This window comes from Canis lupus, chromosome 5 (assembly GCF_003254725.2).
Source record: "Canis lupus dingo isolate Sandy chromosome 5, ASM325472v2, whole genome shotgun sequence".
NCBI lineage: Eukaryota > Metazoa > Chordata > Mammalia > Carnivora > Canidae > Canis > Canis lupus.
In genome coordinates this window covers 13,757,488-13,774,837 of record NC_064247.1, presented here as the reverse complement: position 1 = coordinate 13,774,837, position 17,350 = coordinate 13,757,488, and the positions used below count along the sequence as shown (strand labels likewise).

The 17,350-nt window shown below is 52.7% G+C and overlaps 1 protein-coding gene across 4 annotated transcripts in view; it reads left to right on the top strand.

Moving 5' to 3' along the window:
- Positions 1 to 314: 314 nt before the first annotated feature.
- POU2F3 (POU class 2 homeobox 3) overlaps positions 315 to 17,350 on the top strand; it is a 75,412-nt gene continuing 58,376 nt past the window's right edge. The window contains exons 1-2 of one of the 4 annotated variants that reach the window (XM_025465224.3): positions 315 to 474; positions 7,194 to 7,262. In XM_025465224.3, coding sequence (XP_025321009.1) covers positions 447 to 474; positions 7,194 to 7,262 — 97 coding nt within the window. In that variant the 5' untranslated portion in view covers positions 315 to 446. Of the gene's footprint in view, positions 475 to 6,450; positions 6,553 to 7,193; positions 7,263 to 17,350 lie in introns of those variants that run through there. The other 3 variants (XM_025465228.3, XM_025465225.3, XM_049109871.1) reach the window with 3 other exon arrangements.

Here is a 17,350-nt window from a genome sequence, read left to right as displayed (position 1 = left end):
CCGGGGGTTCCTAACAAGGGCGAGCGGGCCCAGGCGTCTGGGTCGCTGCGGGCGCGGCAGGGGGGGGCCGCGGGCCGGGGCAGGGCGCGCAGGTGTCGCGCAGGGTCGGGGACCCGCCGCAGCCGCAGCCCGCCCCCTCCCCAGGTCCCCAGCTCCGCGCATGCAAATCACGGGTTTGCATGGGCCCGGGGCCAGGCGCGGGGGCCCTGCCAGGGGGCGTGGCCGGCGGCCCCCGCCCCGCGCCGCGCCGCGTGCTCACCTGGGCGTGTGGCAATCCCGGCCGAGCCGAGCGCTGCCCGGGCGGGAGCAGCGGAGCGCGCGACAGCGGCGGCGGCTTCCGCGGCGGCGGCGGGGGCGGAGGAGAGACCCTGGCTTCCCCGGGGGCCCGGCTGGGGCAGACGCGAGGGGCCTGGGGGGGCGCTGCCTTTGGCCCCGCCTGGGGCAGGATGGTCAATCTGGAACCCATGCGCACAGGTGAGCGGCGGGGGGAGCGAGCGCTGACAGGTGTCAGCGGAGGGGCGAGGGGGCGAAGGAGGGACGCACCGTTGGGGGGTCCATCTCTCCACGACCAGGAGATGGCAGTGTGGATAGCGGGTCACCGGGGGCCGGCGTGGGGAGGCGGATGGTGGGGGGGGAGGGTTGGGGAGGCTGGAGAAGAATGGAGGTGGGGACTCCCCGGCGCGGGGTGGGAGGGTTTCTGAAGCCTCCAATCTGGAGCGGGGCAGAGGAGTGGGACCGGGTCTGCGCAGCCCTGGAGTCGGGCTGAAGTTGCTCTGTTCACTGCTTGCAGAAGGGTGGCTCACTCACTCGCTCAGCCAGGGGTGTGGACCTGGGAGTGCATAAGTGAGGAAAATACTTGTATCCACATGTTACGTGTTTTGTGTCTCCGTCCTTTAATGTGAAGTGGAGGCAAAGTGGGCATTTGTAAGGTCGGGTGGGGGGGCTGGCAGTTACAGAGGCACACCCCGGGGCAGGTGCCATGCCACACATGTATGTATGGATTAGGGCTTGTGACAGCGTGTCCCCGTGTAGCAGAGGGGAGTCTACTGTCCTCTTGTGTGTGTGTGTGTGGGGGGGGGAGGTGGAGCAGACCCCATGTGTGAAGGTGTGTCCACCCACAGGCTCTGTGGATACCGGCGGTGCTGGGGAAGCCGTGCTCTGGTGCGGGTCAGGAGCTCTGTGGGACCCCGAAGGAGGAGCCGCAGGGCCATGGCCCTGTGGGATAGGTGCTTCCAATATCTGTGTCTCAGAGGGGGTGGTGAAAAGGGCACTCTCCGTGTTCCACGTGCCATGGATTCAGATACCAAGCCCCCCTTTCCTCAGTGGAAGGAAGCTAGGAGATAGAAATGTTTTCCCAGGAGTCAGTATCCCCTATGTGAATGGTAGGTGGGCGTGATGTGAACTGAGGCCTCTCCATTCATCCTGCTGGTCCTTCCTTCAGCAGAGGGGCTGGGGCTGGGGCTACTAATCCTGAATGGTCATGCTTGGTGTTAGGGTGGGCCTTCTTCTTTTTTTTTTTTTTTTTAAGATTTTATTTATTCATGAGAGACAGAGAGAGAGGCAGAGACACAGGCAGAGGGAGAAGCAGGCTCCCCACAGTGAGCCTGATGTGGGACTTGATCCCAGGACCCCAGGATCATGACCTAAGCCAAAGGTAGACACTCAACCACTGAGCCACCCAGGTGCCCTAGGGTGGGCCTTCTCAGAGGTCCAAGGGTTTGAGTGGAGAACAGACTCAAGGTGTAGAAAGCTAAAACTGATTTGGCCACTTCAAACCAGCAATGTGCCTCTCAGCGAGGGAGGGCAGCACCACGTGACTTTTATTTAGGATCGCAGGGCTGTTGGTGGGAATTCTGTACCTGCTCTCCTTTCTGGAGGAGTAGGGAGGAGGAGTGAGGAGAGGCAGTTTTCCTGACTGACCCCAAGGAGCAGAGCAGTCTAGAGGCTTTGGCTTTTCCTGGGACCCACTCATCCTGAAAACAGACAACAGCAGGTGTGTGGAGAGACCCAGGGTCCACCATTCCCTGACAGGATCCTGGCAGGGTTGAATGAAGTCAGGCTACCACAGAGATGTTGACTCTGTGTGGATCCCCAGGTGCTAGGACGTGCCAGGAAGGGCCAGGTGAGGCCAAAGGAAGCATCCAACTGGGTGTCATCCAATATCTGGAGAAAGTGTTTCCAGGCCCTGTGGCACCACTATGGAGCTGGGCATTCCTGGGGGCAGTTTCCCTGCTCTCCCCACTTCACTTCCCATCAAGAATCCCTAGGCAGGAATGGGAACAAGGCCTCAGAAAGGTGGGCCTCAGTGGGAAGTTCTTTAGTGACAAGATCAGAGACTTCCTAGGGGTTTTCCATCCCATTGTCTACGCAGGCTGCTGCTCTGGGGGAGGTGGGAGGAGGTGGGACAGCTGGGACCCAGCAGGGAAATGCCTAAGGGGCTAAGAGCATCTGGCAGAGAGGAGGGCAGTGAGAGGGCCAAGCCCCCCTTACCCTGGCCTTGGAGGAAGCTCCAGGCTGACACCTCCCTCACCGTCTCGTCTCTCCCTCCGGGAGGCAGGGGTTCCAAACGTGAAAGGGGAGATTGAGCTAAACCCAAGGTAGGGTTCCCATCCGCCTGGGGTAGGTTACCTGACTCACTTGTCTACATTTCCCTCCCCAGCCCAATTCTTCAGTATGCCTGCACCCTCACCACCCTGTGAGCTCTCTCAGGCTCAGCCTCAGTGGTGTCTGGTTCCCCTTTAGTGGCATCTCAAAGGGACCTCTCAGCTTGGGACTTTCTGTGGATCCCTCTCCATTTTAGGGCTCTCCTTGCTGAGTCTTCTCGGGCTTTTCAATATGAGGTCATCGTGTGGGGTCTTTCAGTGTGGGCCTGGCCATGGGTCTGTGAGGGAGGGTCCCTCTCTAGGGTCTCAGTCCAGGATCCTCTTGGTGGAAATTTGGTCTCTTTGGAGTCTTATCCCCAGCCCCCAGCCCACAATAATTCTCCTCTTTCTTCACAAACAGCACTTTCCCCATGAATTTCCAGTCCTGGGCCCTTGGAGGACTCCTCCTCAGTTGATTTACTGGAACAGTTTGAGTGGGGGAAAGAGGGAGCACACTTTGTGTACTCTTGCACTGGGTCCCACACTCAGGTCCACAAGTCCTGTGGCCCCCAAGTCGGCCCATCTTTCTACTCGATGACCCGGGTGCAAGCCATGATTCAGGTTGGCCTGGGGTCTCTGCACTTTGTACCTTATAGAGCATCTCTCTCCAGGAGCATGAACACCTGGGTAGGTATGAGGTCACCAGACACGGGGGCACCCCAGCCAAGGAGGGGGAGGCTCCTGCTCCCAGATCAAAAATAGAGAAAAAAAAAAAAAAAAAAAAGACAGAGGACTAGACCAGAGTCTGACAGACAGCTGGAGAGGGAGGGAAGAAACAGGAAAACACTGGGAATCTGGCCCCAGGGGGACACCTGGTTGCCCCCAGGGCATCTCTTTTTCTGTCTTTTTGCTCACAGTGAGCTGTTGCCTATCAAGGTTGGGATCAAGTCTCACAGATTGATACCAGCTACAGCTCTGGAATACTGTTGGGATTTGGAAGGTCTCGTGGTGAGAGGGAGTGGCTTCCTCTCGAAGAAGTGACAGAAATCTGTCTCAGGAGAGAATTGGAGCCATGACTGGCTCAGACAGAGGACCAGTGGGCCCCTTGGTTTCCTTCTGGTAGAAGTGCCCCCACTGGCCATCATGGGAGGAAGAAGTCTGGAGGGAGCTGCACTCCCTTCAGAGAAATGGAGCTGAGCAGTAGGAGAGAGAAGGGGAGGCTCTCTGCCTCCCCGGTGTAGCCTGGACCTGAGGTTCCAGTACACTGTGGACACAGCCTGCGGCCTGGGGAAGATGCCGCCCCTTGGACTTTGCTCCTCAGGCTCCCACGCACATCCTGGTTCACGGATGTATGAAGAAGGGCTGCTCATGGGTCATGCCAAGGCACAGGAAGGGCTAGGCCAGCAGCCAATGTCTTGCCCCAGCTTCAGAACGTGATGGTACTGGTGCCAGATGAGGGTCGGCGTCTGGGATCTGGGATCTTACACTGAGCAGTGGAGCCTCCCCAGGGAAGGGAGTGATGGCAAGGAGCCCACTCAGTCGCCTGCCTGCCTGCCTGCCTGCCGAGATAAGAACAGCCCCACCCCACACCTCCCTCCCTCAGCCCCGGCAAGTGCTGTCAGACAGGCAAAGGGCTATGGCGTCTTGGGGAGTTTCGGTGTTGGCCCATTTTTAGGCTGAGACCCAAGAGTTCGTCCCACCCATCAGCCTCAGCCTCCTACCCACTAGAACTGGTTCTCAGTATCTTAGCATCCTGTGGGACTGACCAAGAGCTTCTACAGATCATCGCAGCCTGCCCCTCCATCAGGCTCCAATCCCTGTCCGATCCTAAAGCGTTACCATGTCGCTCCCATAATGGGTGTATCAAAGGAGAAGATGTCCTGGCAAAGTGTGGGCCTTTGCCACCTTCAAAAGTCATTTTTAGACATGATTAGAAGGACCTTTTAAGCTAATTCAAAGGCTGAGTGAGAGATGGGTTTTGGCCACGTTTAAAGGCATGCAGGGAAAGGGTGTCGGAAGGGAATCTGGGTTACAGGCATGGAATTGTGGTTTAGCTAAACAGTTACCCTTCTTAAATGTCAGGAATTGGAAATAAGTTGATTTGAGAATCTGGTCATCGTCCCAGCCTTACTGCCTCTTAAACCCGTACCGTCCCCATGAGCTCTTTCCATGTGAAGTCAGAATTTGGAGGATGTCTATCAGATAGTGCTGAGACAGAAAACCAAAGCTTGCTTGCTTGCTTGCTTTTTCTTAAAGATTTTAAAAAATCTTTAGGGATTTTTAAATCTCTCTCTGTGTCAGAGAGGCAGAGACACAGGTAGAGAGAGAAGCAGGTGGGGAGCCTGATGCAGGACTCGATCCCAGGACCCCAGGATCACACCCTGAGCCAAAGGCAGACACTCAAACACTGAGCCACGCGAGTGTCCCCAAAGCTATTTCTTATTATGGGCCAAGGGGACTAACAGAGAAGCCTAAGTTATCTGTTTAGCTCATTCTTTTATTTCAAGCTTACTTTGTGCCAGGAACTGTGCCAGGCAGTTTTCTTTCATATTTTGTTGGCTGCTTAAAGAACTCTGGGAAGTAGCATTATTCCCATTTTTTAGTTGAGAAAACAGGTTCAAATACGTGGCCAAGTTCCCCCCGCTAGTTAGCCATGGCGCTGGGATTAAATCCAGGTCTGTTGGCCACCCAAACCGATGCTCTGGAATTCTGGGTGCTACTGAGGCAGTGTAAAAACCTGAGGGGCCAGTCTCTGACGTTTTCCTCAGCACCGTTGAGGAATCCCTGTGGGGGAAGCATGAGCTGAGCAGATCTGTTCGGCAATGCCCAGCTCCGGGGTAGTAGGAAGCAAGCCCATTTCTTTATTGGAGCAGAAGGTGAGCAGTAGCTGAACCCTTTGCAGATGCGTCCAGGTGACCCACGCTAGCTCTGCATATTCACGCATGACTACTCTACAGTTTCGAACTACAGCAGGAAGGACTTAGGTTAGGTTCAAGAAGAGCCTTCCTAAATGTAGTGCAGTGAGGCAGGTCGTAGGGTGTGGTTGCAAGATCTCCCCTAGAGGTCGGCTGACTGTGCGGGACAGTGCGGATGTCTGGAGGGCGCTGCATGGAGCTCCGAGGATTTACCTGGGAGTCGTCACTTTGGTGGGTCTCCAAAATATTCCTCAAGCCACAGCGGCTCCCCAAAGTGCCTTATTCCATCCTCTGCTTCTGGGGCGTTCTAAGGGCTGGAGAGCCTCTGAACCTCCGCCTCTGTCTTGCTTGGCGGGGCAGTCGCCCCTCCTGCGCTGCAGTGACACCACACCCCCAGGGGCCACGATTCCAATCTCTGCCAGAGCCACCCACGTCATTGTTCTAAGATAAATAAATAAAAATTAAAAAGTAGGTTTCTCCCCGCTTTTCCTGGGGCGGAGGTCCACCCTTTCCCCTCACCCCGATCATCTCCAGACCTCAGGCGTCCAGACTGCCAACTGCCTGATTACCTGATGCAAATTAAGACTGCATGCTTAGCAGGGATTGGCTGGGGAGCCGGGTATGCAAATTGCCTCACCAAGACTTTATCTGGTTTGAAAGAGTTAAAGTGCTGCCCCAGAGAAGAGGGTGGGGGTAGTGGTAGGGGGGGTCAACACGATTTGAATAAAATATTCTTCTGTCTTTAACGGCTTCAGTATTTGGGTGGTTTAATAAGGAGAGGAGCTGAGAGAGGGAGTTAGTTCAAAGTTGCCTCTTTGCTTCTCTCTGCTGATCCTGGAGAAGACTTGGGGGCGGGGGGGGGGGGCCTCTTAGGTGGTGGCAGCTGTCTGTTATGGGTAAATGTTTAATTTATTGAAATGAAGCAGGGCAGAGAGGCCGGACCAGCAGCCCTAGGGGGCTGAGACCAGGCCTGGTGTAGGTATTCTCTGTCTGCGGGGCACTGACCCGCCCACCATCCCTTGCTCCCAGAGCACTTTGAAGGAGTAGGAAAGAAGGTAAGGCTTCCCAGAGGAGAAGGGATCTCCGGAGGGCCACGCTGGAGCTAGGATTTGGTCCCCAGACAGTGAGCTGACGTCTGAGAACCAGACAGAGAACAGGGGCAGGAACTGGTCAAGAAAGGTGAGAAGGGCAAGCCTAGGTTCAGGGGTACTCTCACCTCCCAGGGTAGAGTTATTACAGGGAGGGGAGGTGGGGGGGTGGGGAGACATATTTCTTATGCTACTTGAAAAAAATAAAATCAATCCCCCAAATCCCAGAGGCAATGAGGATTGGAAATGGGAAGCATTCTTCCCCACCCCCTACCTCACCCTGTACCCCTCCCCTTGTTAAATTTTTACCAACTGAACCTGGTGATGGAAGGAAGTGACAATGAATGATGCAAAAGGTGAGAGATCCCACAGTAGCAGCAGAGAAGAGGGGAAAGAAAGGGCCAGGGAAAGGAGGCGCGCCTGGGAGGAGGGGATTTGTGCCCCAAGCTTATGAATATTCTAATGGTTGTATGTTCGGGAATCAGGAATTTGAAAGTCTGATGGTTGTTGTAATTACACATTCATCTTTGCTGTTTAGTTAAAGCCACATATGTCATAGCAAGAAAAATTGTGACCTGTTATTAAAATCAGTTGTGTTTTCCCTGCAGATATCAAGATGAGTGGGGATGTAGCAGATTCCACGGATGCTCGCAGTGCCCTCAGCCAGGTGGAGACAGGTAAGGGTCTTCTCTTCTGGGGAATGAAACAAGAAAAGCACGGGTGGGAGCAAGTTGTTGCAAATGATCATCGAACAATGCGGTGTTTTGTTTTGTTTTGTTTTGTTTTTCTCTATCTCAGTCTTTGAGCCAATCAGACCCCAAAGCTGGGTCTTAGGAAGTGAAGGAATTCCCTTAGGCTATGACCCTGGAGGCTTCGAACTATAGATATCCATCTAGAGGGAGACAAAGTCTCTGGAACTAGGCTTGGAAAGGGCCAGCCAGATCCTTACAAACAAAATGGAAACACAAAAATTAGGGAGGAGGTCCACTTCTTGATGGGCCATGGGCCGTTCCAATACCCGTGGAAGCAGCAGGCTGTGGTCCCAGTTCCTGCTCAGGACAGAAAGCACAATGTGTCTTCAGTAGATGGGGACCAAGGCCTTTTAACCCCAGATTTCTCAACAGGCCTTACTCAAGGAACTAGCCAAAGAGGCCCGTGCGCAAGTGTTCCTCTTCCAAATTACATGCATGTGGGTGGTAAATAGACCAGAAAGAAAGGCTTGGTGCCTGGAAGATGACTTTGCTTTGTGAAGAAGAGAAAGAGGTCAGGAAAGAATTGAGAAGAAAGTTTCATAGCTCTCTGCTTTCAACTCCACAGTACAAGCTTTGCTTTGAAAGCTCCATATAATTAAAAAGAACTTAAAGAAACATGAGTATAAATTGTAACACCACCAAATAACTTTAATAGCCTTCCAACAAGACCTCAATTAGTCTTTCATCTGGATCATTAGAGACATAGAAATTAGAAGTGGAAGAGAATCAATGTCCCCCAGAGCTAAACTCTTTTCCCAAGTCTTCAGGTGCAGTCTAACCCCATTCTTGAAGCTTGGGTCAGGGACAAGATAATTGGGGGTCTTGTTGAGGGCACCTGCAGGATACACTTGCCATAAACTTTCCTGCCCCTCAATTTAATATTGAAACAGTGCCTACTGCACAGGTAGCAATAGACATTAGAGGTGTAGGTTCTATATTTTTCTTTGTGAGTGGGAATAGCTGGGCCAGGAGAATGTGGGCCAGTTGCACTCACTTTTCAATTGATTTAATTGCTGAGTATGTTTTACTGAGGGTCTGTGGAGGGAGGCACTTGTTCTCTCCAGTTGAGAAGAAAATTTCCTCCAACCTGACGAACAGGAGCAAGGCTTTAAAATCAGTTCAGTTGGGAGCACCTGGGTGGCTCAGTCAGATATGCATCCAACCCTTGATTTCAGGTCAAGTCACGATCTCAGGTTTGTGGGATCAAGCCCTGTGTCCGGTTCTGTGCTCAGTGAGGGGTCTGCTTGGAATTCTCTGTCTCCCTCTGCCCCTTCCCCTGTTCACTTGTACTCATTCTCTCTCTCTTTCAAAATAAATAAATAACATCTTTAATGAAATAAAATCAAATCAGTTCAGCTGGATAGGGACAATCTCAGCTCTGACACTCTTCCCTGGGGAAAAAAAAAATCAGACTCCAAAAGCCACTCTCAGGAGAAGCTGTGTTGCCCTCTTCTGATAGCAGGCTAGCTGGAGCCAACTCTGTTGGTATGTGGCCCCAGGTATGTGAGGGCACAGCTAAGAGAGTGTCCGTGTATGAAGAAGACCACACTTAGCAGGCTAGCACTGGTGTTCTGTTACCAAGTCCAGGTAACAGTGTTGGGAGTGGGAAGGAGCTACGTGGAACCCTAAAAGGTGGGCCAGGAGCGAGAGTGTTCAGATCCTGGGTGGGGGTGAGGAAGACGAAAGTGTTGGAGATAATCTGAGCACATTCTGACCTCCCTTCTGGAACCATGGGAGCTGTGTACAGAGGAAGTTGAAGGAGAAAGAATCCAGACACACGCTGGGACTTTGGGAATCTGAGTGCCATACCAGGGTTCTCCTGGGATTATAGCAGCCACTTTGCCTCTTTAGGAGGAAGGAACAGGTGATCTTCAAAGGGTATGGATGTAGAGTCAAACAGACCTGGGAGCTTAGGTGCTCACCAACTGATACGATCTGATAAGTTAGCTTAGCCTGGTCTCTGCTATAGAGGGGGGGCAATTAATGTCTGTCTTAGAGAGCTGGTTGGGAGTTCCCTGAGATGATGTTTAAAGCCTATTCACGGTGCTTGACACATGGCAGCTGTGATCATCATTACGTCTGGTGGCATCATCAAGATCCTATGATTCTGTAGTTTACAGAAAGAGCATCACTGCTAAGCACTTTGGGGTGCCAGGTAGCTGGGATGTCCTTCTCCCTGTCACTCAGGCCAAGTGGGTCAGCCCCGGAGGCTGGTTGTTCTCATTGCACATTCAAGGAAGGATTCTGTGTGGGTCTTCTTCAGCTCCAAGGAGACCACGAAGTCTGTGCTGTCTGCAAGTTCTCCACCCCTAGATTCTTCCCTTCTAGGGACTCAGCGCCGTGGCCGGTAGCATCCATACTTAGGTGATCATCAAATTACTGTATGTTTTTAAGGGCAAGAAAAAAGAGGTAGCTAATTAAAGTAACCAAACTTCCTGGAAAGTCATTGTGACTCATTTTTTTTTACAGAGAAAAGCTTATTATGAGTCACAATGGTTACCAACTTGGTTAAATGGCTTCCTTTGGATTTTTAAAAGGCAGATTCCCCCTTCCAAGCAGTGCATGAATTAGGGGGTGGTTTGTCTCTGAGTTTTAAAGGAACTACAAACAAAGGTGACCTAGAAACCCCCAGCTCCCTGAGAGCACCTTCTGTATTGTGTGAAATCCCCAAAGGGCACAAGGGTTGGGAGTGGGAAAGAGAAGTTATTTCCCCATCCACACAGGCTAGGACTGCAGAGGAGAGCATTCTCAGGTCCAGACACAGACCTCCTAGCTGGCAGAGACCTGGCAGGCAGCTCTTTCATTCTTCACTTTCCTCCTGCTTATAGGGAGCCAAGGCATGGACAAAGATAAACTAACTGCCCATAACCTCAGACTGCCTTTGTGGCAACACAAGAGACCAGAAAATCTCCCAATCCCCTGTCCAGTCCTCTTCCCAGCCCTCCTCCCCACCCCCAGAGGACTGGATCCAAGTTTCTAGATTTCTGAATCATCAGCTTTCCTATCCTTTCTTTTATTTCCCTGGTTGTTATTTTTCCTCTATTCTTGAAGCTGACAGCACCTTTTTTCCTATTCTCAGTTGAGTGGTTCATAAGAGTATACAGGCTTGCCCACATTTCAAAAGCCCCCGGGTCTGTAACTGACCACCCCCAAGCACCCATACTGCTAACCCTATGACTTTTGACCACACTAGTCGCAGAGTAGCCTCAAACACAGGGGTGGACAAATATGCTGGACGTGGCGGAGGCGGAGGGGGGAGAGAAAGTCCAGCCACATTCACAGAGCCTCTTCCCCATACCTGGGCACGTGCACGTGTGCCTCGGAGTTCACGTGCATCATCTCGTTCCATTCTTACCACCCCCATTTTTATCGATGAAGAAATGGTGGCTAAAGAATGAGACATGGGCTTGCCCAGGATTGTACAGCTTTTAACCAGGAATCAAACTCGGGCCTGAGTCCATTAGATTCTTATCTTGGCTCTGCCATTAACTCCCTGCAGATTAGGGGCAAGTCGCTCCCCACTGGGACCTTTCTGTTCCTCCCATAAAGGAAGGATTTGGGCTGGATGATCTCTAGGAGCTGAATCTTGCAAACAGGGTACATGTATTGCTTTTCCAAATTCTCTGTCATCACTTGCCACTTCCTGCATTTGCATAAAGGCTTCCTCAGAGCTGAGCCCTCCCTAGTCCCTTCTTTCCAGTCGCCCTCTCCACACCCTCCTCTTGGACATCTCTAGCCTCTTTGCTCCATTTACCCCCAATCCTCCTCCCTGACCTAGCTGGTAGTCCCATACACAACATCTGCGGAGCATGTTTGTGTCAAACCCTAGGCTCAGAAAGATGAAGAAACAGCCCCTGTCCTCAAGGGGCTTTGCTTCTCTCACAGGAATTCATGGCAGAAGGGATGATGGTGCCAACTCGTGTCTAAAAGAGCACACTCAAACACCTAGTGCATTTGGCCTTTCCAACAATTCTGTGCGGTAGATGTCATCATTCCACTTTGAAGATGAGGGATTTGAGGCTGCTTTTCCCAAAATTCCCATGCCTAGCAAATGACAGAATTAAACATAGGTTTTTCCAGTGACTTTCTACCCAAAGATGGTGGTGGGAAGACTGAGGACCAACACAGGAACCAGGGACAGAAGACACAGGAAACAGGCATCAGGAGGGATGCCAAGATTATAGAGGGTGACATTGGCCAAAGGGACTGGGGGGAAGCCAAGCCCCTGAAAGGTGGGTTGGTATAATCCAAGAGGCAGAAGTCCTGTCTGGAGCTGAAACATGCTTGCTGGGGAAGAGTGGGAACTCTAGTGAACCGAGGAAGGTGAAAATCTAGGGAGAGGATTTTCTCCTTCCCTTCTCTTATCCTGGGCCAGCCTTACCGATGCCCCAGTCTTTCCTTCCACCACCACCCAACCCTTTGACGGGGCACTGGGGTGGGGTTGTGAACCCAGATGGTAGTGGAGCAAATTCCTTGGCACCCTTACCCTGCTCAGAGATGTGGGAAGAAAGAATTCTGTGGGGGGAGCCAGGGGAGGACAGAGAGCTAGAGATGGAGGAGGGACTGAGCTTTGTCAGTTGTCCATTCTTGCCGCCCTTCTCCACCATCAGTTGTCCTGTCTGTGAGGTGGAATGACTTAACATCTGCCCCCCCCTTCCAGAAAGACCGCCAAGGCATCTTAGCTGTTTGGGGATCCTTTTGTACTTTCCCCCGAGAACTTCCAATATGGTTTTGGGAAGGAATGATGTGATCATGCAGAGGAACGCAGAGAGGCTAGTGACTCTCATAAGGTCCCACAGGAACAATGAGTAACTGACCCAAGACTAGGAAGTCCTTCTCAACCAACTCCTTGCTCACCATCTCCACCCTACTGAGTCCTGAGGTTTCCATCCTCCTGAAGCTGAGGATAAAGAAATTATGTCTCATCACAACCAAGAAGTGAGGTTCTAGGCAGAAATAGGCAGAAGCCTTTGAGAGATGTGTATGGCTTTCAGACCAAATATTTATGGAATAAAACTATTCTTTCAATGACAGAGAGGACGGCAGACATCTAGGAAGTACTTGGCAGGCAGGGGGTGAAGAAGAGTCTCCCATTGCTAGCCCTTTTTAAATGAGGTACACGTGCACACACACGCCCACCCTTTTCATGATTAAATGACAGAGTGGGTATGAACGTGCTTCACAAAGTGTGCACCACTGTACAAATACAATCCATCATTAGGTGGATAATTATCAGAAACATTCAGGAGACAAGACAAAGCTCTGTCACTGAGCGATGTGGGACAAGTCTACTTGTGCCCTAGACTTGGGTCTCCTCATTGTGATAGGGGGAAGAGGGTTCTAGAAGAGCGAAAGGAAGGGACTGGACTGGTGGTCTCTAGGATTTGCACCGGGTGACTCTGTCCTGCACCTCCAAGTTACCTGCTCTGCCCCTTACTTCTCCTGAAGAGAGAAAGGAAGCCACAGCCCTTCCAAGTGTTCAGGGGGCACTGATATGAATTCTTGGGGAAGTTGGGATTCTTCTTCTTATTATTTTTTTTAATGTCAGGATTCTTGTCCATGACTCTCTTCCTTTGGAGACATTTCAAAACGATCCCCGGAAAATGAAGGAACCTCCTGGTCTTAGGGATGTTTCCCTTAAGAAAAGCTAACCCCACAATTTCTTTTGGGCACCTATTCTTGTAAGCTACACTCCCCAGTGCCTAGACGTCTTTTCTCATTTCTTGCCTGAGACCCCCATGCTGCAGCCTCAGCCTGTTACCTCTTATTATGGTCTTCTAACCCAGAGTGTTTCCCATTTTTGTGACAGGGAGATTAGAAGGTACTAATGCACTACCCAGGCTTCATCCCATGGCTCTGTGTGCCGGAAACCTCGGGAGAGCTGCCTATGGTGCCAGGAATTGCCTGTCTGCCTCTAGCAATCAGAGCACCCTAGCAAACAAAACAGCTACAGCAACTGCTCTCACCCGTACCAGCCTCACTCACCACTCACAGACTCTTGCTCATCCCTGATTCCCAAACCCAGGCCCCAGGGGCAAACAGGGCAGGATCGTGCTAACTAGATGAGCCATGGGTGACCAGGCCAGTCCTGCCTGGCACTGGCCCTTCTAATTTTTGTAGGTCTCTTGAAGGAAGTGACTCCCCACCACACTTGCCTCCATCTTTGAGGCCCCCCCCCAAGAAGAACATGGACCTCCTTTCTCTTCAGCCTGAAAGGGGACCGAGAGAGGGAGCCCAGTGTGGGGCATCCATGTGCTGTCTTTTACTGTCCGCATGGTCTCATCGGTGGGCATCGCTTAGGGTGCTCCCTCTCAAATAATCTGGGGTGCGGGACCAGTTGTTTCCCTTCCAGTCTGTCACAGACCAGCACGCAGTCCTAACCACGCAGGACTGCAGATCGTACCCACCACACATGCTCCACAGGGCCCAGGCTAGTCTACACCTGCCGTCCACGGGGAGATCCCACTCATCACATGCTTGGGGCACTATGAACATTTCTAAATTCTCTGTGTTTGTATGATCCGGTCTCAGACTTTAGCAAACAGTTCGCAGGGCAGCCCTGACTGTTGGAGCATACTTTGGGGTGCCCTGCCTTAGAGGAGTTCACACCGTGTGTCAGAACACTGCTGTCCTTTGGCAGGCCATGGGCGATGGATACATCTGACCTTGGGTATATCTTATGATCTTCGCATTCCTCCCCTCACACTGTGGGTATCTTGGGTGTGATGCTGGAGAGATCCAGCAGGAGAGGTAGGTCCCGGGCTGTCCTCTGCTGGCAGGGGTACATGCCCCTCCCCACTCCCCCCTCCACACACACAGTGGGGGACTCAGACCACTGCCTGTTCCTGGGCCTCAGCCCTTCATTAAAGGATCCGAGATTTACAGCCCACCCCCACCCTCCCAGGTGTGAGTAAACGCTTTTGCTCTCTTGGGTCTACCCTCTTCCTCAAGAAACAATTAGGGCAAAGAACACCTGGTGTGGAAAAGTGCTGACCAAGTGGAAAAAGAATTTAAAGAGAAATGAGCTACCAAATTAGGTTGCGTTTTAGGGGCTTGAAGAGCAGCCCAAGTCCAGGCAACTGAGATGCGGCCCCACCCTGACCCCTCCCGCCCCCGCCCCCAGCACACAGACAGACCCACTGACGCACTTGCACTCCCAGCATCTCCACCTCCAAGCCCTCCTGTCCATGGGTTGCACCCCCTGGCAGTCTTCCCTTCTGGCAGAGGCTGCTTCTCAAAGGCAGGCGGGGGATCCTTGGGGGGTGTGAACCCACTGGGGGGCGCCTGGGAGGACCAGCAGCATCTCAGGCCAGCATTTGCTAGGGTGTCCCCTGTATTGAAACCACCTCCCCTGGGAAGGGCTTTGCCTGGGATCACCCATCCTTAGGAAGAATGGCTGAGAGGGAGAGGCGGCTTTGGGAGGAGAAGGAGGGGGAGCAGAGCTAAGTGTCCTTAAAAGGGAAATGGCATGAGGTCATCCCAGCTAGGGCCGGTCCACCCTCCCTGGAGTCCAGGGGTCTGGCTGGGCAGGGCAGAGAATGAGCAGAGCCCTCATTTCACTTCTAGGGACCTCAGTCAGTGACATTTCTGTCCCCTCCTGCCGCCTCCGTGAGCTGGTGCTCATTGGGGAGGGGGCACTTCTGGGGTAGCAGGAGGGCCCTGGGAGACCAGGCCTTTGTGCCAAGCCAGGAGCATGGGAAACTGAGCTCCTGGCATCTCCCAAAAAGCACCAGTGCTGTTGACTCAAAAAATAATAGGTGTTAATTTGCATGGCATTTTACATACAGGTTCCATGCTGGGCTTTTCATCTCCTACCTCGTACGGTGGAAGCCCCCTAGATCTCCCCGCTCCGCCACCTCCTTTGGGGGCCTTTCTGTGTCCTCCAGACTCCGGAACTTCCCCACCACCACCACCACCTAGCCCATCCTTGGATTGGCCCAGGCCAGGGAAAACAAAAAAACAAAAAACAAAAGACAGTGGTCAGCCTGGCTTGGGTAGGCTTGGTCCAGATTTGCTGGAGACAAGCCGGCAGGTGGGCTGGCAGGTCTGGACCCCGCAGGGCACCTTGGCTAGGGGTGCCCCACCTGCCTGCTCTGGGCCGCGGTGAGGCCCCCTGGCAGGGGGCTCGCCCACCCCACCCCCCTACCTGCTCGGGCTGGGAGAGGAACAAAAAAATCTAAGTCAGAGAGCCCAGAGAGGTGCCGAAAGGAGAGGAAACCCAGTGGTTGCTATGACGATGGGGTCTTGGCGCCCGATTTGCATAGGGCGATGATTTCCATACTGCAGGGTGAATTTCCATATCCCTGCCTCAAAGCCTGTTGGGGCGGGGAGGGGGGAGAGGGGAGAGGTCATTTGAAATTCAAATGAGGATGATTAAGGTTTTCTTGAGGAGGGAAGCTCGGACAAAAGGGGGTGAAGCCGGCTGGCACATGTCTGCCCCGGGCTCAAAGTTATCAAAGGGAGGCGGCACCCGGTTGACTCCCTCCCTCCCCGCCTCCACAGGCCAGGGAGAGCTGATGGTGGTCAGGCTGGGCTGGGTGCTGGTGGCCTTTGCCTCCCGGGAGAACCAGCTAGGTCCCCCTCCTGCCTCTGGACTCAGTTTACCCCTGCATGGCCTGAGGACGCTGGCGCTCAGAGCCATCCTCGAGTGTGTTCTAGTTCCAGCCTCAGGCCTCCCTCCCTCCCTCCCTCCCTCCCTTCCTTCCTCCTTTCCTCCCTTCGGTGACCACAGATGAGTCGCCTCAGTTTTTCTATCCGTGACATTGGAAACACAATCTCTACTTTCTTGTTTGGCTGAGAAGATGCGAGGGCAGACCAGCCTCTACCACCAGCCTGTCTCTTAGGCAATCACTTCTCATCCTTGGGCCCGAGTTGGCGCGTTGGACGGCAGGTGTGAACTTGACGGTCTCTAAGATCACTGCTAGCTCTAAGATGCCGTGATGTGAGAGCACTCTGATCCTTCGCACACACCGGTTATTGTTTGTAAGATGCTGATGTGAGCCCCTGCACCCCGGCCCCCCGCTCACCGAAGTGCAGCCACGAAGAGTACTGCCTGCGTGTGAACCCCAGCTTCTCAGCTTACCAGTTTTATGACCTTGGGCTAGTTTCTTAATGGTTCCCTGCTCAGTTCCCTGGTCTGTAAAATGAGGGTAATAATTGTACCTATCTCATGAGGTTAAACACGCTTACCTCAGTGCCTGCCATGGAGTAATGCTGTTTGCTAGTATTAGGATCAGAAGCCATCAAGTGTCCATGCAAGCGGGTCAGGGATTCAACAGCCAATCCGGGAAGCCTTGATTAGGAATATGGACTGTGTCCTGAGTAGACCTGCCAGTGAATTCATTCACTTTGGCCAACACGCTCTTGTAGCCGCTGGTCTTTGGGAATGGGAAGCATGCTTCAGGGAAGGGCCCCAGGGGCAGCCCCCAAAGCTAAGTGGTCACCCCAACTGACAGCATGCCTGGCTAGAGGGCTCCTTGTTTTGATCCTGACTCCAGCCTGTCTTTACTTCTCAGGAAACAGAGAAATGGCGGGAAGAAGGGGAAGGAGCTGATAGAGGGACCCCCTCCTCTCAGGACCCAGTGCTAAAGGACAGGCCAGGTTCAGTGAGATGAGTTGATGTTGATAGTTCTGGAAAAATCCAAAGGTCCTTTATTTACTTCCTGCAAGTTTCTACAGCAACTGCATAGGAGGCCTTCTTTGGGGATAGCGTGATGTGGTATGGACAGCTTTACCTGGTGGACGGACGTGGGTTTGGGTTTCTGCTCAGTGATCTGTTAAATCAGGAACCTTGGGCAGACCGATGAACCCCTCTGAGCCTCCTTTCCTCACCTGTGAAATGGGGATAATAGGAGCACCTACTCATAGGGTGGTGGTGAGGATTAAATGCTGCTTGTGTATAAAATGTTTACTACAGAGCTTGGTGCGTAGTAAATGCTCAATAAATGTCAGCTACTAATTATTCCTTATTATTTGAAAACAGTGTTCTGCTGCCAAAATGTTTGAAAATTCTC